The following is a 23537-nucleotide window of genomic DNA, read 5'->3' on the forward strand; positions in this document are numbered from 1 at the left end:
TATATATATATATATATATATATATATATATATATATATATTTCAAATATTTACTTTTTTGGTTCACTGCTTTGCAAACAGGGTCTATAATAAAAAAAAAAGTAAAATCAGAGATCTCACTAGCAAAATACAACTGACAATGTTACTAATTATGAAGTATTATTTTTATTTTAGACTTTACTGTTTAAAGCTTCAGGATCAGTTAGATTTTTCTTCAAAGAAAGGAATGGGGAAAGGACACATTAATTTAATTCAAAATCACATAGTAGATGAAAAAATTTTTTTTTAATATTCATTCATACACTACCTGACAAATAGTCTTGTCACCTATCCTTGTTTTAGGAACAACAAATAATAACTTGACTACCAGTTGATCATTTGGTATCAGAAGTGGCTTATATGAAAGGCAAAGGCCTCTAGATTACACTTATTTACCAAAGTAAAATTTGATCATACCTTGATTTTTAATTATTTAATTAGGACAGTAAGGTCTGACTTTGCTTAGACAAAAGTCTTGCGACTTAACAGAAACAATGTACAGTATAGAATATAAAATCATGGTGCAGTGTAAAAAGAATGAATATTTTTTATGACTCCCATGAGCTTGGGGGACTGTTTAATAAAAAAAAAAACACTACCCAACACTGACAATATTATTCTTGTGTCTCGATGATCATAATTATGAGACATGTTCCTGGATTATCATCTTTGTTGATCCTGGAACAACATTCCAATCGACCAATCAAAATTGAGGGATATGTTTACAGTTTATGTTAAGTTATGTTATGTTAAGTTAAGGCTTACGGTTAGGTTTATGCACCTCTAGATGATTGTTATCCAACTATTATTTCCCTCTGATTTTGGAAATATTTTACAGTTATGGTTGGGTTTAGAGGTAGGGAATAGGTATGGATTACATTTTTAAACAAAAAATGATGTTCCAGGATCAACATAGATGTTAATCCAGAATCGCATCGTACTTGGCAAAATCATGACGTGCGTCAAAATCAGGCTGATATCGTGCGGTCAATCCCTAAACTCCTAAACAATATGGGAATATTTAGATATGTAGTCATTGCATATTCCAGTCAAACAAAATTGTGCCATTTTATTTATTTTTTGCTGATCTAATTTTGGTGCTTTAACATGAGAAATATTCCACATATGTGTCTCCACATGGAGTTTTGGAAAACGAAAACAACTCTATGCATCCCAGATAAACTTATGATAGAAAACTCTCGTACTGAGGTAAAAGTTGTCAGACATGTTGTAATGTATTTAATGTAAAAAAAACAAACATATTATCAAGCCAGGCTCATTCTGATTATGTACCCCTATATATATTTCTGGAGAGCGCACAATATGTCCCAGGAGCTACGTTTTTTGCAGTTTTTGTTTTGGCGAATCCACCAGAGGCCGCTGTGTACGCTTTTTGAGATCTCAAATTTCTTCTGCGAATGTCATTCATGCCTGCTGTTCTTACGTAAATGCACCAGAGGCTGCTGTCGACTGACTGATCGGCTGACCCAACGTTCTCCTTCTCTACACCCAATCCAGTAGCAGCGCAAACTTAACTGTACAAAACTGGATGAAAGTGAAGAGCGAGGGGTTGTGGATGTTGTTGTCGCGGATAAAAGTGAAGAGCGGAGGGGGGTGGTATCTCCATGCTGCCCCTAGCAAGATGCTGACATTTGTACCGCCCTTTTGCGGACTAAAATGAAGAGCAGGGGGGATGTGTCTCCATGGCGCCCCTAGCAAGACACGGATGTTCGCACCACATTTTTGTGGATGAAAGTGATGAGCGGGGGGTGGTGGTGGTGGTAGAGAGGGGAGTGTCGAGGGGGCTGTGGGTGGGGGTTTAAAAACCTAAATGTTAAAGGTGGGGATGCACCTAGCAAAATGTCCACATTGCCCATGACGAAATCCGTCACTGACCCAACCAATAGTGTTTTCAAAATCGTAGATTGACCGACCCACTTCCCTAAATCAAATTGACAGTGTTTTCAAAAGCAATACAGAAAACAACAAGCCCTTATGGCCACCTAAATTTTACTACATTCTCACCCTGTTATTTACATGTTTATTTAATATTTTTGGCTTCTGTTTTAGTTTTACCTGCTTTCTGGAACCGTTCTTCACCGGACTTGAACCTTGTCATCGCTGTCATCTCGGCTTTGCATCTCAAGTCCACTGACGTATGTGGCAAGTCACTGGACAAACCAGTAATAGTGGAAAAGCCATCCATAGGACAGTAAGCAGTCAGCTGGTAAGTGCGCAAAGGAACAGCTTCATACCGCCCTGTAGCGTTCATTTCAAAGAAGAAATGCAGCCATACATACCTCTGGCTACATAATTTGCAATCTCCAGAAATATATAAAGGCCTACATTTTTAGAATGAGCCTATGTTGCATATTATGTTGCCATTCCGATTTGAAATACCAGCGAACTAGAGAGTGTTAAAGGGATAGCTCACCTAATTAAGTATAAATTCTCTCATCTTTCATTTGTAACACAAAAGAAGATATTTTAAAAAATGTTGGAAACCAGTGACTTCCATAGTGTTTGTTTTCCCTACAATGGATGTCAACGGGTACTGGTTTCCATCATTCTTTATAATATCAGACAGGTTTGTGACCATTGAAAGGTGAGTACATGATGGTGAAATATTCATATTTTGGTGAACTACCCCTTTTATTTTGAACCCTGTACATTATGCAATTAGTTTGGCTCTACACTTGATGATACACAGCAAGAAATCACATCTTATGTCTTTCAAACTTGACTTCCCGATCAAAAGTCATGTGCTCAATGTCTTTTTCCAGGCATATCTACAGTACTGGTGATTATAAAGACAAACTCTCACAATAATTAATGCTTATGACTGCAGGGTGTTACAGTTGATTGATATTTCAAAATATTTTCTTTAATTACTGAAAATATGTCCATGGATATACGTACTGTGTTTAAATGCAATGCCATATAGGAAGTTTTACAGCATACCTCACATTATTCACATAAAAGTCCTGTTCACTTGGCTTCAGGAATCCCGTGCAGGATGTCTGTGTAAACTGTTGGGAGTAAATCAGTTTTGATGGACAGTGTTCTGCTCTTTGCTCCGCTCCTGCAAGCCAAGATCTCGTTCTGCGACCTCTGAATATGCAGAAGGCAATGCGGTTATACTGGCCGATGCTTCTGCCGCCTGGTTGCCAGCTGGACCTTGTGAGCCCGGACTAACTCTGTTTTCAGCCATAAGTGGACTGGTCAAACCCAGATTGCTCAGAGCGTCCAATGTGCCATCAGGGTCCACCATGATATCAATAACTGCCAATTAAAAGAAAAATACATTATAAAATACAGTACAAAATACAAAACTATCTTCAGAAAAAAATTACCAAAACGGATATGCCATTAATTGACATGTTTATCTCACGTTTTAAGTGCTCATTTTTATGCTAGTGTAAATCCGCCGGTCCTACCCCACTCAACCCGCTCCAAGCTGGTATTGAACCTGCGACCTTCCGCAAGGGAGTCTGTAACAAGGAGGCTAAAGACCATGGCCTCTAGTGTCTATCGCTAGAGCTCCTTTAGAGGTCAGAGGAGTGAGGTTTACCTGCAAATAACTTACTAGCTGGCCTCCGTTACACTAGTACTGGTAATGTGTCTTCAAAATAAGAATATTATCATTTACAGCAGTGGTTCTCAAACTTTTTTCATCAAGTACCACCTCAGAATAAAAACTGTCTCTCCAACTACCACCATATTGAGCAGTATTGAAATACAGTAGCGTAGTAAGCCCAGTAAAGCTCTGTACAATTCAAAAATGAGGCAGATTAATTCCTATTATTAAGAATATTATTCTCAGCTACTTTAAACATTTAAACTTTTTGAACATTAATCCTGAACTGTGCTTACAGGTTAAACAAAAATAATTAAATAAAAAAGGTCAACATTTAAATTGAAATGTGCTTTTAAAAGTAATAAATGATAGTTTACTGTTCTTAAAAAGTAAAAAAAAAAAAACTCCTGCACTTGAATGTAAAGTATAAACACCTGTAAATATGGGCTATATGGGTAACACTTTACAATAAGGTTCAATAGTTAATGCATTTACTAGCATGAACTAATCATGAACAACACATGTACAGCATTTTTAAATCATAACTGAACATTTACAAATGCATTATGAACATCCAAGTCCATGCTTGTTGACATTAGTTAATGCACCATGAGTTAACATGAACTAACAATGAACTACTGTATTTTCATTAACTAACGTTAACTAACATGAACAAATACAGTAGTAAATGTATTGTTCATGGTTTGTTCATCTTAGTAAATGCATTAATTAACATCAACTAATGAACCTTATTGTAAAGTGTGACCGCTTTATGTCATCATATTTTTGTTATCATCGTTTTAAATATATGTATGTACATTTGACCAATTTGATTTCTCTGCGTACTACTACACTCTTAGAAAAAAAGGTACGCGAGCTGTCACTGGGGTGGTACAGTAGGTGAGAGTTCAAAGTGGCTATTAACGCCGCAGCGCCGCCGTTTGAAATAGGTGCCGCTCTGTTTTTAGTGTATGACCGCAGTTTGCGAATGAGCCGCCAGGGGGCGCAAAGGGACGGGATGCGAACGGACAGAGATAGCCCATACAGCAGCTTTAAATATGCTACTGTGCTTGTAAATAATATTAAACAATAAGTCAAAGCATTATAATTCCTTCATTAATCATTTAAATATGTTAACTCGCTTTATTGTAAACTTTTTAAGTGCAAAGAGGATTCGTTTTGGAAAATAGAATTGAAGAAGTAAAAGACAACTAAAATGAAAGCACAAACATTTAGTACAAATAAGTAGTCTTAAATAAATAAATAAATAAATAAAGCAGCCTAAATATAGAAAGATGTTCAGTGTTTGCTATTTTGATAGGACTAAGACAAGACTTTTTAAAAGGTACAGATTTGTACCTAAAAGGTCCATATTATTACCTTTAAGGGTTCATAATAGTACCTAAAAATTTTAAGAGGAACACTTTTGTACTTTTTAGGTACTAAAATGTACCTAAGGTATTAATATGGACCTTTTAGGTACAAATGTGTATCTTTTAAAAAGGTACCACACTAGTGACAGCTCGCAAACCTTTATTTCTGAGAGTGTAGAAGTAAGCCCGCGCACCACTAGTGGTACACGTACCACAGTTTGAGAACCACAGATTTAGAGCATTTATATGCAGAACATGAGGAGGTCAGTGTATCATTTTCCATGTTTTCAGATGCTAAAGAGATAGTTCACCCAAAATTCTGTCAAAATTTACTCATTCTCCACTTGTTTCAAACCTGTTTGGGTTTCTGTTGAACACAAAGGATGATATATTAAAAAATGCTGGAAAAAAAAAACAGCCATTGACGTGGTATATTTTGATCCTAGCTTCATTTTCCATTCTGCAGAATATCTTGACATTCATAAAGGTGTAGATGTCAGGGTTCTGCCACTCCGGTCTTGTAAATTCTTGTTTTGGTGGCAGAGTCAAGACACTAGTTCTGTCTTGTCATGTATGTTGTGCTCGGCTCGAGTTTTCTTGGGTCAGCACTCCTTCTCTGTCATTGTGTGTCTCTGTTTGAGTGCTGTCGTGAGCGAGCAAAGGCCATACGCACTCCCTCTTGATGCGGGCGTTCGGAGTGTAGGACGCGCACTTTTGTACTCGTGTTTGTGTTTGTTCTGTCGGCGTTGCGCTGTTTCATTCTCAGCGTCTCAGTCTAGTTGGTTTCGGTTGGCACTGAGATGAAACGTGCATTTCACATGTGTGAGTGCACGTTAGGTGTTTTCATTTATCGTATGCTCGTGTCTTGCGTCTGTTTATGTTGGTGTTGTCTAAGCACGTGGCTCTGTGTTTACATTGTGGCCGCATGCTTTAAGCTGCAGTCACACTGCACTTTTATCCCCATAGACTTACAATATTTAGATAATTATTTATCTTAAATAATGAGGGATTTTAAATTAAACATTTGCAGAAATAATTTAAGGCATCGGCTATTAAGATATGACTGTCTGCAAAATGTTGATTAATTGCTGTATGAAAATAAATCCCAAAAAAACAAATGAGATATTTTTCGTCAATACTATACATCCCAGCCACCAAGTCAACTAATGGAAATCAATCATTCAGTCAATTAACAAACAAGCAATAAACCCTTGGATTTATACTCCAGAGACCTTGCAGGACAGTAATACTGTAGAGAACATTGTGTTTTTTTTTAAAGAGTCAAATAACATCATAAATTTTAAAGTCACAGAGTATCTTGAATCATTTTTGAATAGTAGTTCTTCTCAGGTCTTTAAATAATTTAATAAAAAAATACAAAAAACATGAACAAAGGGAGAAAAAAGACCAAAACAACTACAAATTTTCACAGTAAACTGACTATATTCATTCATTCATTTTCTTTTCGGCTTAGTCCCTTTATTAATCCGGGGTCGCCACAGCGGAATGAACCACCAACTTATCCAGCACATTTTTTTTCACGCAGCGCATGCCCTTCCAGCCGCAACCCATCTTTGGGAAACATCCACATACACTCATTCACTCTCATACACTACTGACAATTTAGCCTACCCAGTTACCCTGTACCACATGTCTTTGGACTGTGGGAGAAACCGGAGCACCCGGAGGAAACCCACGCGAACGCAGGGAGAACATGCAAACTCCACACAGAAACGCCAACTGACCCAGCGGAGGCTCGAACCAGCGACCTTCTTGCTGTGAGGCGACAGCACTACCTACTGCGCCAACCACTGACTATATTTATAAAAAAAAAAGACAAACGCCCACTAAACACATACATATTTAGACTACTCTTCTGATCTTTATGGTCAGTAACTTTGTTTTAAAATAAAATTCTATATTTATTTAGCAAGGATGCTTTAACTTGATAAAAAGAGACGTCAAAGACATTCATAATGTTAATTCTGAACTTTGAAATACGGTTAACACTGAAAACAATGAATAAATTATGATTTCCGAAGGATCATGTTGACACCAAGGACTTTTAAAGATTTATTCAGTTTCACTCTCACAGGAAAAAACATTGTTTTTTAATATATTCAAATTTATTATATTGTTCAAATAATATTTCACATTATTATTGTGTTTACTTTAAATAAATGCAGTCTTGATGAGTATGAGACTTCTTCCAAAAACCCAAGCTAGCGTATTAAAAGTATTAAATTGTTAAACAGGTTTGAAATGTTCAGAAACTTTTTGGCTTGGTAATGGTGATATTCTCAAAACTGGAACAAGTGGCACGACTTTTAAAAACTGAACAGATTTTAAAGCACCAGGCAACTCAGACTTTGTAAACGGTCACAAAGAAAAACTGGGCACCACACACTAAATCTGAACATCACACATATCCATGCTTTAAAGCTTGCACTTTAAAAATAAATAAAGATAATAATAAATCCACTTCATGCTAGTTCAAAAAGTTGCATTAAAATGCTGCATGTTGCAAAGCAAACATTAAATCCATAACAACAGTCAAGAATATCTCAGTTCTGCTTACCGAGCAGCTGTCGCTCCACTCTCTTCAGATTCTGTAGTATGGAGGAAATCTCCTGAGGGTGATCAAATGAAAAAAAAAAAATGAATAAAAAGTGCCAAAACTTAGAAATGACCTTTACAGTTAATTTAATGAGAAATTAAGTCATGCTTTAAATAGGAAAGTTAACGAAACTCTGTAAAAAAATTTTATCTAGATGCTAAAGGGCTAATCTAATTCAGCAATTTATGCTACACTATGCTAAAAGTACCTACCCATATTAACTTAGAAAATAGCAACTTTTAATTTTCCGTCGGTCTTAGTAGCAATGTAACTACAGAAGAGTAAAGCTTTAGATAAGTAAATTATCATTACTCTTTGGTCATTTTAAAGTGATAAGCTAATGGTCTATTCTGATTCAATGATCTATGCTAAGCTATGCTAAAAGTTCCTACCCATATTGACTTAGAAAATTGCAACTTTTCATTTTCCATCAGTCTTAGTACGCAATGTAACTACAGAAAGTCAAGCTTTAGATAGGAAAATTATCATTACTCTTTGGTCATTCAAAAGTGATATGCTACCCTGCTGAAAAATCCAGCTTAAACCAGCCTAGGCTGGTTGGCTGGTTTTGGCTGGTCAACCAGGCTGGTTTTAGAGGGGTTTTGGCCACTTCCAGGCTGGTTTCCAGCCATTTCCAGCCTGGTCTTAGCTGGTTAGGCTGGGAGATGACCAGCTAAAACCAGCTAGACCAGCCTAGCAGGCTGGGAGCCCAGCCAAAACCAGCTATGTCCAGCTTAAACCAGGCTGGTTCAATGATCTGTGCTAAGCTAAGCTAAGCTAAGCTAAAAGTTCCTACCCATGTCGACTTAGAAAATAACTTTTCATTTCCGTATGCCTTTGTACACAACGTAACTACAGAAAAGTCGATCTTTAAATAAGTAATTTATCATTACGCTTCGTTTTAAAGCAATAAGCTAATGATCTAATCTTATCCATTGATCAATACTAAGCTACGCTAAAAGTTCCTACCCATAATGACTTAGAAAATAACAACGTTTTCCATCGGTCTTAGTACACACCGTAACTACAGACGAGTCAAGCTTTAGAGAAGTAAATTATCATTAATCTTTGGCCATTTTAAAGTGATATTCTAATAGTCTAATCTGATTCAATGATCTATGCTAAGCTAAGCTAAAAGTTCTTAACCTTATCGACTTTGAAAATAACTTTTGATTTTCCATCTGCCTTATTACACATCATAACTACAGAAAAGTTGGGCTTTAAAGTAAATTACCATCACTCTGGTCATTTCAAAGTAATAAGCTAATGGTCTTATCTGATTCAATGATCTATGCTAAACTAAGCTAAAAGTGCTCCAGACCCGAAAAATTGGCTGAATACATTTAAAAGTGGTAAAACTCAACTGTTTAACTTAGGTGAGTTGTAAAAAGACCTTACTCCCAAAAAGAAGTGGAGCGTATCTTTAAAATAAATTTGCTGTTGAATGTTCGGGTTCAAGGTAAACTCATTATGTAAAATAGCAGTGTTACCTGAGAGAGTTCAATTTAATTTCCTGTCAGCACTCGGATGTTGTGGTTGTTTGTGCTCTTATACTGCTCAACAGCTTTTTCATTTCACAAGTTTCACGAGTTCAGTTCAGGCCAGCCGGCATTACAGAGGTAGATTTACTGGCCTGTCAGTAAGCAGAGGTGATACGACTCGAGCCTGACAAACCATGAGTCAAAAGCTCAGTCTAATTAAACTGAGAGATCTTAAGTTGAGGCATCTGTGATGTATGAACTCTTAAGTCTACCAAAACATCAGGATTACTTCACTGAAACTGAATAAACAATCAGTTTCTTTCAAAGAAATGTGCAAATGTTTTATGTTTATTCACATAAAGGCGCCATATGCAGCATCAATTGAATACATTTTCTGATATCTATATAGTATGTGGTTTAGGTAAGCACAAAAATTTTACATGCTCATTTATTATCTCAAATAAACATAAAGTCTAGAAGGAATACAACTGTGGATATACACATCAACATAGAATTATTTCTGCGACAATGTAAAACAATAGTTACTATTATTATGCTGACGTAAGAGGTGGGTTTAAGGTTGAGGTAGGGGTCAACGTCAATAAAATGCAATCTAATGGGTAATTTAAGAAATAATATAAATAATTATTGTTTACTTCAGGATGTAGTTTAGTTCGACCATTTTTGGAAAGGTCGTGAATATTAATAAGCTCTGCTCTTATACTGCCAGCTCAGTGCCTCACACACACATACACACACAGCATGATGAACTCTAAAATAAATAACCATATTTAATATGTCAACGGAGAGCTTAAAGACGAAGTCCTAAAAGTTACTTTTTTCAAAACAAGAGTGCCAAAACCTTATATAAACATCGATCAATTTGAGAGTAAAATATTGTTGTACTCTCACTAGGAAACGTTATGCCCAATCAAATGCAGCCTGAGGCATTGCATTATAAAAGTCAGTGTTTTGTTAAGAGTGACTTGATTTTCACTGGGATTTTACACTCATGAGAATGAGAAAACAATGGTGTGTGAGATTCATGATGTGTAATTTCCATCTACTGAACTCTTATTGCTTAGCTATGCCTAGATATATCCAGATTTTTATTTTATGGCAGATTTAAGATGCATTTATCTATGTTTTAATCTGTGCTATTCTTTTTATGTTTTTAATAAAGAATATAACTATTTTGATTGAATTTTCATTATTTATTCATTGATTGTACTACTTTTATTAATTTATACAATGAAAACCTTGAAAATAATTGATAAATTACATGAATATTCTACTGCAGATCGTCATTCTGAGCGTCTTCTGCTGAAAAATATTCCCTTCTCACCTGATTAGAAGTCTTGAGGAGAAGCACCTCGTTTTCTGCCCGCAGTTTACTTTCAATTTCCTCCCACTTTCGGTCCTTGTCTTTGAATAAAATTCTGCGTGAGCAGTAATAAATCAAAATACAGCCTTCCAAAAAGACCTTCCAGAACTGAATGTTGTATTAAAAAGCATATCAATTTAAGGTCAGAGATGTTCAAGGATCATCCTTACAAATACAAATTTAAGATGAAAATCAAGATGAAAAAAAAACTAATCAAAAACAAATGATAGATGACAAATATAAAGAAAATTACAGTATAACTTTATAATTTATGACAGTAATGAATGATTAAATTAACAGGTTAACCCCCTCAGATCTGAATTATGTTAAAAGTTTTAGAAGAGAATACAGAAGCACATTTCCCCTGTTCATAAGGCCTCCATAAATGAAAATACAATAAAATACAAATTTCAATACTCAGTTGTTTTGTCCATTTCAATTGATGTCAGCTCAAAACACTGTTACACCAACTAAAAGTAACATAATACAAATGATGTTATTCGATGTTACAAATGGTTACAAACAATAAAATGTGTATAATATAATATTTTAAAATTTTTATAGACTGTAGATTATTAGAAACTACTTTTCATTAGGCCACACAAAATATTACATATTACATTGTAATGTGCTAATCTGCAATAGTCACATCGCAGTATGTTGAGTTGTGATTTTAATAACCAAGAATCACAGTTTAACCCCAATAGAGTGAAAAACTTTCATTCGAATGTGTTTTTAAGACCCATGACTAAGGCCCAATCCCAATTCCACCCCTTACCCCAACCCCTTGTTTTGCACGTTGCATTTATGCAATTAAAGCAATGCACAATTTCTATCAGACAGGGGCAAGGGCAGTGTACCTGATTTTGTTGGCTGTCTTTTCCACTGCCTGTTTGATTTTTGCTGAGAGCTGTGAGACTGATGCCAACAACAAACTGTCCAGAACACCCTGTGAATGCAGAATATGCGGAGAGCGACACTTTTTGTTATGCAGCCTGTCACTGTATGAAATGAGATGCATTCAGAGACACGGGTCAACACACTGTTTTTCTGTTAAAACAGAACCAAAAAATTTTCCGCGCCTCCTAGTGGTACACAAATAAATCGGAACTTCCGGTAATATACACTTACTGGCCACTTTAATAGGTACAGCTTTGATAAGAATAGTTATTTAATCAGCCAATTAAATTGCAGCAATTTAATGGATTTAGGCACATTGACAAGGTTAAGGTCCCTAATAGAATTGTCTGGTTAGTGTGTAATTATAAATACAAACAAACAGGATGGAAAAGCTATGAGACTATCTGCCAATAGTAAGAAGATTCACCTCATCTCTGCTCCAGGTCCTACGACGGATGGCACGGGGATCTTGACTGCTGATGGCACCACGAGGCCTAAGTTCCACTCCTCTGCCACTGATCTCTGGAGCGCTACCCAGAACATCCTCAAACACACGGTCCTCAACCTGAGGCAGGCAGAAAGAGGATCACTGAATACACAAGATTCACTAATATTTAGTTCTTTATGGAAAAACTTCCAGCATATCTCTAAAAATGCAGCATTATGCAGCATATCCTCATACAGTTTGTACAATATTCTAATTGTATCTAATATTCTCACAATAATGGCGCAAATTCATAATATCAAAAAGTCAAAATGCCTGCATACTTTTAATTAACTATTGAATTTATTCTGTGAACAATGCACGGTGTGCAAAAGTCCTTTATAGACTCGTCGATATGCATTGATATAAATCTTTACAGGCACCCAAAATTTAAATGGTCATATAAATATAAAAGACACCTATGGCTCTGGTAATGATGTAGCTATCTGCTTACTGAAGCCGAGGGAGCGGAGGAAGGACTAACGGAATCAATCTCGCCAGCAACATCATGGATTTCACGCGCTAACATTGCCAGATCTTTAGCCAGGTCTTGACTGATTCTGGAACAAAGGAACAAACAGTGAGACTTTTTAAGGCACAAGCTGTGATAGACAGTAGCGTCGCTAAAGATGATGAAGCTATTTGTGGCAACTGAAGAGGAGGAAAGAGAACAGGACTGAGAAAAGACCTGCAGTGCTGCTGCACCATATGCCGGAGCACTGACCACAAGGTTATAGCTATTAGTTTGAGTCTGATTGGGCTGGAGTTGCTCCAACAAACACTACAGTTCAAAACTAGTCATTAAGAATGCAAAATTAATTTTTTTCAGTACTTAATAATTTGTAAAAAAAAAAATCAAATCAAATGTATTTTTCAATAAATTGGCTACAAAATCATAAAATTTATATTGTTTCCACAAAAATGTATCAGTATGTGTCACTGCAGCCTGGGGTCCTCCAAGTGGAAGCTGCAAGTTGACTGGTTTAAGGCTAGATGACATACAGCTGTGGCTACTGGGTATGATGCAGCACATCAAAATAATGTCAATTTTGTGACACTCTTTAAAAACTATAATTGTTTTTGCATAACTGTAATGCCGAGTTCAGACTGCATGATTTTCAAAGTAGTCGTGTCATGGATGTTTTCACACTGCATGACTATCTGAGTTAGCGTTATGTCGGTGATGCTTACACTGTAGGATGGATCGGTGTCAGGAGAGTTCACACTGCATGAGTTTACAATAGGAAGAATCACAGACAACTTTGTCCAAACGACGTCGTATATCTTTGTTACTAATGGAAAAAGAAGGCTCTGGCTTTCGAAATTTGTGTTGCTCACCTGGTTTTGAAGAGAATTAACAATCTCTCCTCAACTTTTTTTTTACTTTTCGACCTGATTAAGATATTGATCAGATAACACGTCAAACAGACACAGGTGTTCCTGCCAAATTTTCCATTTCTTGACTCTTGAGTACAAATAAACTAATAATGAGTGCTTTTAACTTCTGCCGAAACCTCCCGCTGGCCTGCAGGTACCCGTACTAGTGAATGCTGCCTTCTCATTGGCTGTAGGTGACCGCTGATGTTATTTACAATTAGAAAACATTTCACACACCATGATTTGAACCGCCGAAAGCTCCAGATATTTAACATGCCAAATATCTCACGAGTATCTGCGACTCATCAACGATTCTCTCATATCGCATCCTTGATAGTTCATACTGTGTAGTTGTCACTCACGTAAGCACCGATTTGCCTGTGATTTCAGACATTTGTCTGCTTTTTCTCAAAACCTGTTGGCGAGTTAAAATCAGGGTTAAAATCATGCAGTCTGAACTCGGCATAAGGGGTAGGTTTAGGTTGGGTTAGGTGTAGACGTTAATAAAACACAATAGGTTAGGATTACAGGCAAGTTTAGGGTTGGGGTAGGGGGTGATGTTAATAAAACATAAGAGGTTACTTTATGGAGTAGGTTTAGGGTTGAGAAAGATTTACACTTTAATAAAAACTGTAAGAGGCAGATTTAGGGTTGGTGTAGATGTTGAAACTTAATAGGTTAGGTAGGTTTAGGGTTGGTAGTTGTAGACATTAACAAAACACAATAGGTTAATTTAGCATTAGGAGTAGGTTTTATGTTTAGGGTTACATAACACAATATGTTACCGTAAGGGGTAGGTTTAGGGATGGGGTTGATGTTATATGTATATGTTAATAAACAAAATAGGTTACAGTAAAGTTTGGGTTAGGGTAGGTTTAAATGTTAAAAAACACAAAATGTGTCATGTACAAGACATAGATCAATCAAGAGCCCAAAGTAGTTTGTACACCCCACAGGTGCTCAAGTCCCACCCATTTCGAGCTGACTCTCTTTATTAAATAAAAAAAATTAATTAAATAGCACAATTACTGATAATAGCCAAAAATGTTTATTGAGCATCTAATCAGCATCTAATTATGCCCAACCACAACTGTTAGCCATTACCTGGCAATCTCCTCACTGTGGGCAGTCCAGTCTCTCATGTAATCATCCTGCTCTCTGCTTGACTGGTGTCGTAACATGGACATGCCTCCAGGGCTGGGTGTTGCAGGGGCTGAACCACCCAGCTGGGTCACCCGTGGAGCCATTGGGCGTGGGCGTGTGTGGTGAGAGGGGTGTCGATTGGAGCCATACTCATCTTCTGAGGTAGAAGCATATTCAATCGGCACCCGGCGCCACCTTCCCCCAGCTACAACACAAAAACATTTAAGTGGAAATATTTTCAGAGAATTATCTTTTCTAGTACTATCTTTCTCAAGGTTCTGACCTGCAGGTGTACTTTGAACATGGAGAGTACCAGGACATTTATCAGGCAATTTGGAAGCACTGTTAGCTCTCGCTCTGGGGACTGCTGCAGTTGTCGAGACTCCAGTAGAGCGGAGACCAAGCCGAAGTGCGCTCTCAGGGGCAGGACGTGGGGCAAAGCCCCTGATCTTGCCTGATGTTGCCTCTGAGTCACTCCGAGCTGAAGGAGAGCACACTCTTGGTCTTCTTGGCTGAGCAAGAGCTTCAATCCGAGAGAGGGTCCTGCGTCCAGCTGAAGGTCTTGATGCAGAGCTGGCAGTAGATGCTTCTGATGCAACAGACATTCGATCAACATCAGCAAGATCAGTTTCAGAAGTTTCACCTAATCGTGCCCGCCGAAGAATGGAAGCCCGTGTCGGTCGAGGGCGGGGAAGTGTTGTTGGTTTAGAGGTGGGGGCTGCAGGAGTTACACTTGTCTTTGGTCCTTTGGTCTTGCCACTTGTTTGCTCAGCCTTAGAGCTGATATTTTGACCCCTACCCTGGGGTCGCTTTACTGAAGTAGCATCCTGGGCAAGGGAAGAGCTCAAGTCATCATCTGTCAGGTCAAGAGATGTCCAAGCTCTGGAACCAGCAGAACCAGAGGGCTGAGCTTTGCCCTTCCTTTCTGTAGCACCGGCGTTTTTATTTGTTGTTTCACGTCCAGCTAATCGCTTCTTTTGGGCTGTCTTACGACCTCCTTCTCCCCCAGCTTGGCTGACTGTACTTGTTGTATCAATGTCTGATTCGGGTGAGGCAGACCCCTCCAGGGAGTAGCTTGGGGGATCTGCTAGGTCTGATAAAGTGGTTTCCAGAAAAGCAGCCACAGCCTCTGAGTCTTTCTGCATTGTGGAAGCATCAATGACCTCACTGATGACTCCCATTTCCCTAGGTTGAGTTGAGGCACCAGGCCCATCAATGCAAGGAATGAGCTCTAGGGGGACATTAGCACTTGGCCGTTCCACTGTAAAGCTCTCTTGCCTTAGTAATGGCTTCCCTGTCTTCTCTTTGTCTTCATCTCCTTTTTTCCGTCTCCCATCTTCTTGTTTTTTCTCGATCTGACCAGCTTGAGCTCTTGTTTGACCAACTTTATTCTGTATTCTAGGTGGAGTTGGCTTGCTCACTTTAGACCGATCTTTTTCTGTGCAAGCCATTGCTGAAACTCTTGGTCCTGTCTTAGAAATTCTATTTAGCTGATCTACTTTCTCCTGAAGTTCTAGATCCTGTTTCTCCGATGAAGAAGCTGTTTGCCCAAACTGTCTCTGTGTGACCTCAGGAGCCAGTGGATCCATAGTAGAATCTTCAGAAGGGAGCTGCGGTAGTGTCCTTCTCTTCCTTTCAGATGCTTTTGTTTCTGCCGTTGAAACAAACAAACAAAAAATGGTCAAAATAAAACTACTTTACAAAACCAAACTTGAGAAATTTGCAAACCCTTTAACCTTTTTCATCTGTGGAAAGCATGGTGGGTTCAGCTCCGGACCCCTCAGGGTCAGTTCGTATATGACTTGCAGCTAGACTAGCCCACTGTGAGACCCACCTTGGACCACCAACTACAACCAAGTCATCTGGTAGTGCCTTTTAAAAGGGAAATTGACTGAAGTAAATGATTGGTACAGTTTGGAAACTTTTGTACATAATGGATATTCATTGTATATATAGCAATTTATGCTGATAAACAATACCTCTGCACCAACATAGCCAGTTTGTCTGGTTTCCATGGCTCCAGATCTTGGACATATGGTTCCTCTATCTTTCTGGTGTTTTGGAAAACGCAGCTTTGTCAGTGCTTGGTTATCTTCCACACCAAAAACCTAAACCCAATCAGATTGATCATCTGCACATCCAGATCTAACAATTTTCTGTATCACACATACACACAAACAACAACTAAATCTTATGCTTCTGCAGGTTTACCTTATCAATCATACGCCTGGCCTCTTCCACCTCAGCACTGCCATTTTCCAGCTCGATGGTGTAGGTCCCTCTGTCGCTTTGGTCATCTATATGCCCTCTATTCGGAGTCTCTTGAGACCCAGTGCTTTGCTCTCTAGGCACGTTGGTCTTCTGTGGTGAAGAACGGCTAGATTTTTTGCTAACTTCCCCCCCTATTGGTGCCATCTTTCTAGCTGCAGATGATGGTTTGTACTGGAAGAGATCCTCCCTCCCACAGACAGGGCCTTCTGTCCTCTGCACGGCCTGCCTTCCTTTGTAGCGCTCCTGCAGAAATGTCCTGCGGCTACTGAGTTGCTCTCCCAGTGCATTCTCTGTGTCACTCTGTGTGCCATCCTCATGCTTACTGCCTGAGAAAGAATGGGACAAACATTAAGGAGTAGAGCCCGTGACATTTAAAAGGCATTCCATCTTTTATAGGTCAAAGACTTGCTTAACGTTTATTAAAAATACAGTTGTGTGAAAAAGTATTTGCCCCTTTACTGATTTCTCATTTTTTGACTTGTTTGTCACACCTTAATGTTTCAGATCATCAAACAAATTTAAATATTAGTCAAAGATAACACAAGTAAATGCAGCATGCAGTTTTTATTATCAAGGAAAAACAAAATACAAACTACAAAGCCCTGTGCGATCTCTATCAAACCATGAATCTAGCTGGTAAACGTGTAGACATGGTTTATGAATTGCAGACTTTTATTAAGATTTGCACTATTTAAAAGGAATTATTGTAGTTGCTGTAGCCTAATAGTCACTTACCTCACAGATTTAGCTTAGCCATAGAACAAATAACACAAGTTCTAATAAATCGAATTAATATTAAGCAAACACTTAATAATTAATGGGATTAGAATGTTATATTATTGCATTTAATCGATTATGCTTAAAAAAAAAACGTTAGCATTGGGTTTGTAAAACTAGTTTTTGGTGTAGTTACTTAGTTTTGACCAGCAGGTGTCCACATTTTGTGATGTTTTGAATACTGGTATATTTTATTTTATTTTGCAAAGTGGTTCGTTCAAACGATTCAAAGTTTTGGAAAATGCTGTCACTATAAAAGTCACTATATAAAAGTACTTGTTAGTGAAATATTTGTATCCTAATAGTGTTTTTACTAACGTGGCACATGCAAACGTGTTTTTGGGTTTTGTCACCACAAGAGATTGTGGAAGAAAATGTAACCAAATTGCATAGAAAATGTCCAGCAGAAAGCTAAAAAGACCAGGCCGTATAAATAAGATACAAAAATGTACAAAAATTAACAAAATTTAAGCTGCTAATCATAATCTAAATGAGGCAAGTCACTGTTTAACTATGGTTTGTTCTGTAGACTATCAAAAAAATACAGTATAGCTTAAAGGGGCTAATAATTTTGACCATAAAATGGTGTTTAAAAAAGTGAAAGCTGAAATAAAACAAATAGAAATTTATCCTGAAGAAAAAATACTATCAGACATACTGTGAAAATTTCCTTGCTCTGTTAAACATCATTTGGGAAATATTTAAAAAAGAAAAAGAAAAAAAGAAAAGAAAAGGGGGGCTAATAATTCTGACTTCAACTGTATACTGTATAAATGTACACATGCACACATATCTTTTTTTTTTTTTTTAACTTTTTACAGTGTTTGGCTGTCATTTATGTATTTTCGTTCTTTTTTATTTTATAAAAAGATAAATTATTTAATGTATTTGTGTGGATTTTTATGAAAATTTACATTTAATGTACAGTAAACACTAACACTACCAGTCAAAAGTTTGGGGTCAGTTTCTTCATGTTTTTTTTATTTTTATTTTTTTTAAGAAAAGTATTCTCTTCATCAAGGAGGCATTTATTAAATGTAAAAAAAAAATGTTAAATTGTTAAATATTTATTACAATTTTATATAACTGCTTTCTTATTGTATTTACTTTAAGATGAAATTACTCCAGTCATTATTGCTTTTATTACTATTACCATTAATAATAATATAATAATAATAATAACAATAATAATAATAATGATGATGATGATGATGATGATGATAATAATAATAATAATAATAATAATAATAATAATAATAATAATAATAATAATAATAATAATAATAATAATAATAATAATAATAATAATAATAAAAGTTAATAGGGATTTCTTAAGGATCATGTGACTGAAGACTGGAGTAATGAAGCTGAAAATTCATCTTTAAAATCACTGGAGTAAATTATTAAATTAAATTATAAAATACTTTTGAACAGTTATTTTATAGTGCAATAACATTTCACAATTTTACAGCTTCTACTGTATTTTGGATTAAATAAATGCAGGCTTGGTGAGCAGGAGAAGCTTATTTAAAAACATTTAATGATCCTACTGACCCCAAACTTTTGACCGACAGTGTATATATAGTATAGAAATTATTCATACCCGTGCTAAATTGTGACCTAAAGTTACGTTTATTCAACCAGCAGGGGTTTTTTGATTGGGAATGATGCAGACTTTTCCCAAAAGATAATAAGCCGATGTACAAGAGGCATAATTGTTAAAAAAAAAAAAATAATTCTCAGCCTTTATTTACATTTGAACAAAAATTTTGAGTCAGAATTTGCCAGAGGTATGAATAATTTTGGCCTTGACCACATTTTCTCGAAAATCCACAAGAATACAAAAAAAAGTAATTTTTCAAAATCACCAATTAATCTTTGTTTTTCTGCTTCAGCTGCATTACACAAATAGATCAGTAACTCCTTCACCTTTACCTCTGAGGCTCCTCAGCTGAACCGGCACATCACTCTTCACGCTGTCTCCATCCTCCTCAGCAACAGATTCAGAGCGGGCTATTGGCAGTTCATTCTGTGCCAGCCAGTCTGCCACCTTTACCTCCGCTGCCACCATGGCAGCCTGCAAGGCACTCAGCTCCTCCCCGGCCCCTCTTTTGGGCCGCGGGCGAAGGTCTTGGTTACTCTTCGAAACTTTGTTTCCCTTCCCTGAAGCCGCTGTGTCAAACTCAATAGTGAAGGAGGCATGTCCGTGAGTGCCACCTTCCAGCGCCGGGGTTGTCAAAACTGCTTCTGAGCTTGCTTGTAGACTTTCTCTTGTTTCTTCCCCTACTGGAGGAGTCTCTTTACTGGGGATCTCAAAGTAACTTGGTTCCTGGGTTCCCAAATTCTGTGTGGTTTCTGGTCCCATCTGCGACTTTGTAGCTGTTTCTTTACGGCCTGAGTGAAGACATATCACGAGCAGACTATTGAAGTTGACCACAAAGGGTAAATCTACATGGAGATCAGTAATCTAAATGTTTACATTATTTCGAATAAGACAATATTATGATTAGGTTATGTTAAATTTGCGATAAGATGTTCCTTTCATTTTCACTAGATTAGTTAATGGCACATACCCACAACATCCAATCCCATATAGTCTGGCCAAAATAATAATAATAAGAAGAAGAAAAAGAAGATTTTTTTTTTCTTTGGCTTTGTCCTTTATTTATCAGGGGTCGCCACAGCGGAATGAACCGCCAGCTATTCCAGCATATGTTTTACGCAGCGTATGCCCTTCCAGCCCAACTGGGAAACACCCATACACTCTCTCATTCAGACACTTACTCATACACCACAGCCAATTTAGTTAATCCAATTCACCTAGCGCATGTCTTTGGACTGTGGGGGAAACCCACTCCAACATGGGGAGATGCAAACCAGTAACTTGTTGTGAGATTACAGTGCTAACCACTGAATAACAAAATAACAACAAACAATTTATTTTTAGGGTGGGCGATGCGGCGGCGCAGTGGTAAGCACGTTCGCCCCGTAGCCAGAAGGTTGCTGGTTAGAGCCTCGGCTGGGTCAGTTGGCATTTCTATGTGGAGTTTGCATGGGTTTCCTCTGAGTGCTCTGGTTTTCCCCACAAGTCCAAAGACATGTGGTACAGGTAAATTGGCTGTGCTAAAATTGAGCGTAGTGTATGAGTGTGTATGTGTTTCCCAGTGATGGGTTGCAGCTGGAAGAGCATCGCAGCAGCTGCGTAAAACATATGCTAGATAAGTTGGTGGTTCATTCCGCTGTGGCGACCCCAGATTAATAAAGGGACTAAGTCGAAAAGAAAATGAATGAATGATATATTTAAGGTAAAATATTTATTGTCGAAATCAATACCAAAATAAATTGATCAATAAATTATTGTAAACTTTCTTGTCTTGGTGTATCTTCAAAGTCACGTTATTTTTTTGCATGTAAACCAGAACAACATTTTATTTCATTAATAACATGAGTTATGTGCATTTATTACACAGCTGTGGAAAAAAAAACTTAATTTTGATTGGTCAGTCACAACATTCCAAGATATGTTATTGAATACATTCACATCCACATATTTAATATCCAAATTTATATGTATTAATAGTATCTGGTTGCAGCCTTGATGATGCAAGCCAAGTATCTGTTTATCTATCATGCAGCGGGTTTGGCGGTTTGGCGCCATCTTGTGACTGAAAATGTGCAGGTTCTTGTATGCTCCCTCAGCTTCACTCGACGGTTTTCGTTGCTTTTTTTGACTGTTTGGGTCCATATTGTGACTGAATAATGCGCATGTTAGTTGCTTCTATCAGCTTTGTGTTCAATTTAAAAATTAATAAACGATTACAGCTCTGAACAATGTTTTGTATGTAACTGTTTGTTTTGTGGCAAGTAGCTGTGTAAAAGGCAGGATAAAGTACATCAAGGATGGTGGTTTTTGTAGAATAATATCCTTTAACGTTAGTCTTATACAACAGATAAGCCTGTCGGGATGTATTTCACGATATCAACCTCCTCGATGTACTTTATCACTAACAAAAATGTGCTCAATGTCTTACCTGCTTCACATCTAGCTTGCTTTGCATCGTGTTTAATAGAATTTTCATCATCTGCATCTCCATCACCCCACCAAGATGGCTGTCCGTAAAGCGGGGTTCCTCTGTGGAGCACAGCTATGTCCCCTAATGAAAGTTTGATATTCTTTTGAGTTTGGTAAGTTACATTTGACACTTATTAAATTTGTTTAAATCCTTATGCTCACCTGACACCTTCTCTTCTGTCTTTGGTGCTGGTTCTGATGGTCTAACCTCAGTCTCTTTTCCTCCTTCTGCTCCTTTGACTTCTGGACTTTTGGTGGTTTCTCCTGATGGCGAAGGCTTCTTGGTGAGCTGAAGCTGGCTGGTGTACTTTTCATGCTGTCCATGAAGGTGAGTGTAGGAAATTCAAGAGAGAAAACTATTATATACTATAGTCCAATACTGTAGTTTTCAGTGATATTGATCAAATATAAATTAACAATGTTTGAATTAAGTCTTTTCGAAGCACCTTTGCTCAATTTATTTGATAAAAAACATTTTTGTTTTTATCAAAGTTGTTACTAAATATTTTTGAAAACAATTTTTTACTTTTTAACAATTAAATTTTTTTTTACTTTTTAACACAAAACTTAAAAAAGCAGCATTTTGATATATTTAATGCATCCCTACATGTGAAAAATATGTATTTTGATATCAGCCTTTATTATCCTAATAAACTAAAATAAAATAAAAATAAATAAATAAAATTAGATTAAATTAAACAATTTTCTTTTCGGCTTAGTCCCTTTATTAATCAGGGGTCGCCACAGCGTAACGAACTGCCAACTTATCCAGCATATGTTTTACGCAGTGGATGCTCTTCCAGCCACAACCCAACACTGGGAAACAACCATACATTCACACACATACAATACGGCTAATTTAGCTTACACAATTCACCTATAGCCAGGTCCAGACAGAATCTGTGGACGTTTTTTGCTCTTTCTGCAGATAATTTTGGTAAATATCTGCGGATTTCTGCGGAATTATTTTGGGTGTATTGAGCAAAGTATCATAACTAAAGCCTTAATATATGAAATAAAAAGTAATAAATTACTGAATAAAAACTAAATAAATATAGATTTACACATTTACTCAAGTAATTAAACAGAATTAATGATGGGCTAAAAATCTGCAGAAATCTATGGAAAATCTGCGCACGCAGATTCTGCGTGGGCCTACCTATAGCGCATGTTTTTGGACTGTGGGGGAAACCAGAGCACCTGGAGCAAACCCACGCAAACATGCAAACTCCATACAGAACTGACCCAGCCCAGACTCGAACCAGCGATCTTCTTGCTGTGAGGCGATCGTGCTACCCACTGCGCCACCATGACGCCCAGTAAAATAAAATAAAATAAAATAGCTATAGAATAAAGTTAAACAGCTCTGAAAATTCTTCTTTCTTTGGATTTATTATTCATATTCTTAATAAATAATAATTTATTATTCTATATCTTAATATAACATATTTGACACAATATATCAATGACTGTAAAAAATATGGACGACGCGACAGCCCCTTTTCCCATTGAACGCCTTGAGGGCAAGACGCCTGCTTGACGGGCACAAACTGTCGCAAAAGACTGCTGAAATTGGAGCCAGACATGCGCAGAAGGACTGTCTGATGGAGCCAGAGGAGGAGCCGCGAAAATGAGCGGAGTCGAGCTTCCAATCAAACGCTTTATGTAAAATCAACCACGCCCCCCGAACTGCTCAGCATGCGTTTGCTGTCATATCAACACAGATGGATGTAATAACGTTAACAAATATGAGGGTTTTATATATTCAATCGCGCCAGCTCCGGGCCGCAGCGCATCACCTACTCGCGGCGTCGCGGACTGATTCCGGCTCGCATGCGGCAGCGCCTGCTCGCTCGGCCGCCGCATCTGGCTCGATTGACTTGGGCTGGAATTGGGTAGTGAGTCCAGGCATCCGGAGTAGGTCCAGCAGAGGTAACATTAGTCAGTCTGAGCTCTAAGAGATAAGTCTCCGGCAGGCGAGAATCTAGCCGGAACTGTGTTTTGCTATCTGGGTGGTTAGGCGTGTATCAGCAAACTAATAA

The 23537-nt window shown here is 37.5% G+C and overlaps 1 protein-coding gene across 3 annotated transcripts in view; it reads right to left on the bottom strand.

Annotated features, from left to right (window-relative positions):
* Positions 1-207: 207 nt before the first annotated feature.
* Positions 208-23537, bottom strand: part of cep170ab (centrosomal protein 170Ab) — a 31640-nt gene continuing 8310 nt past the window's right edge. For 2 of the 3 annotated variants that reach the window (XM_087256502.1, XM_087256501.1), the window contains exons 6-19: positions 21658-21811; positions 21455-21577; positions 19353-19817; positions 16587-16972; positions 16355-16483; positions 16112-16247; positions 14659-16026; positions 14337-14580; positions 12310-12415; positions 11799-11936; positions 11332-11420; positions 10433-10526; positions 7568-7619; positions 208-3321 (exon numbers count right to left, since the gene is read on the bottom strand). In XM_087256502.1, coding sequence (XP_087112628.1) covers positions 3083-3321; positions 7568-7619; positions 10433-10526; positions 11332-11420; positions 11799-11936; positions 12310-12415; positions 14337-14580; positions 14659-16026; positions 16112-16247; positions 16355-16483; positions 16587-16972; positions 19353-19817; positions 21455-21577; positions 21658-21811 — 3723 coding nt within the window. In that variant the 3' untranslated portion in view covers positions 208-3082. The remainder of the gene's footprint in view (positions 3322-7567; positions 7620-10432; positions 10527-11331; positions 11421-11798; positions 11937-12309; positions 12416-14336; positions 14581-14658; positions 16027-16111; positions 16248-16354; positions 16484-16586; positions 16973-19352; positions 19818-21454; positions 21578-21657; positions 21812-23537) is intronic. The other variant, XM_087256503.1, reaches the window with a different exon arrangement.

This window comes from Danio rerio, chromosome 6 (genome assembly GCF_052040795.2).
Source record: "Danio rerio strain M-AB ecotype USA chromosome 6, GRCz13ab, whole genome shotgun sequence".
NCBI lineage: Eukaryota > Metazoa > Chordata > Actinopteri > Cypriniformes > Danionidae > Danio > Danio rerio.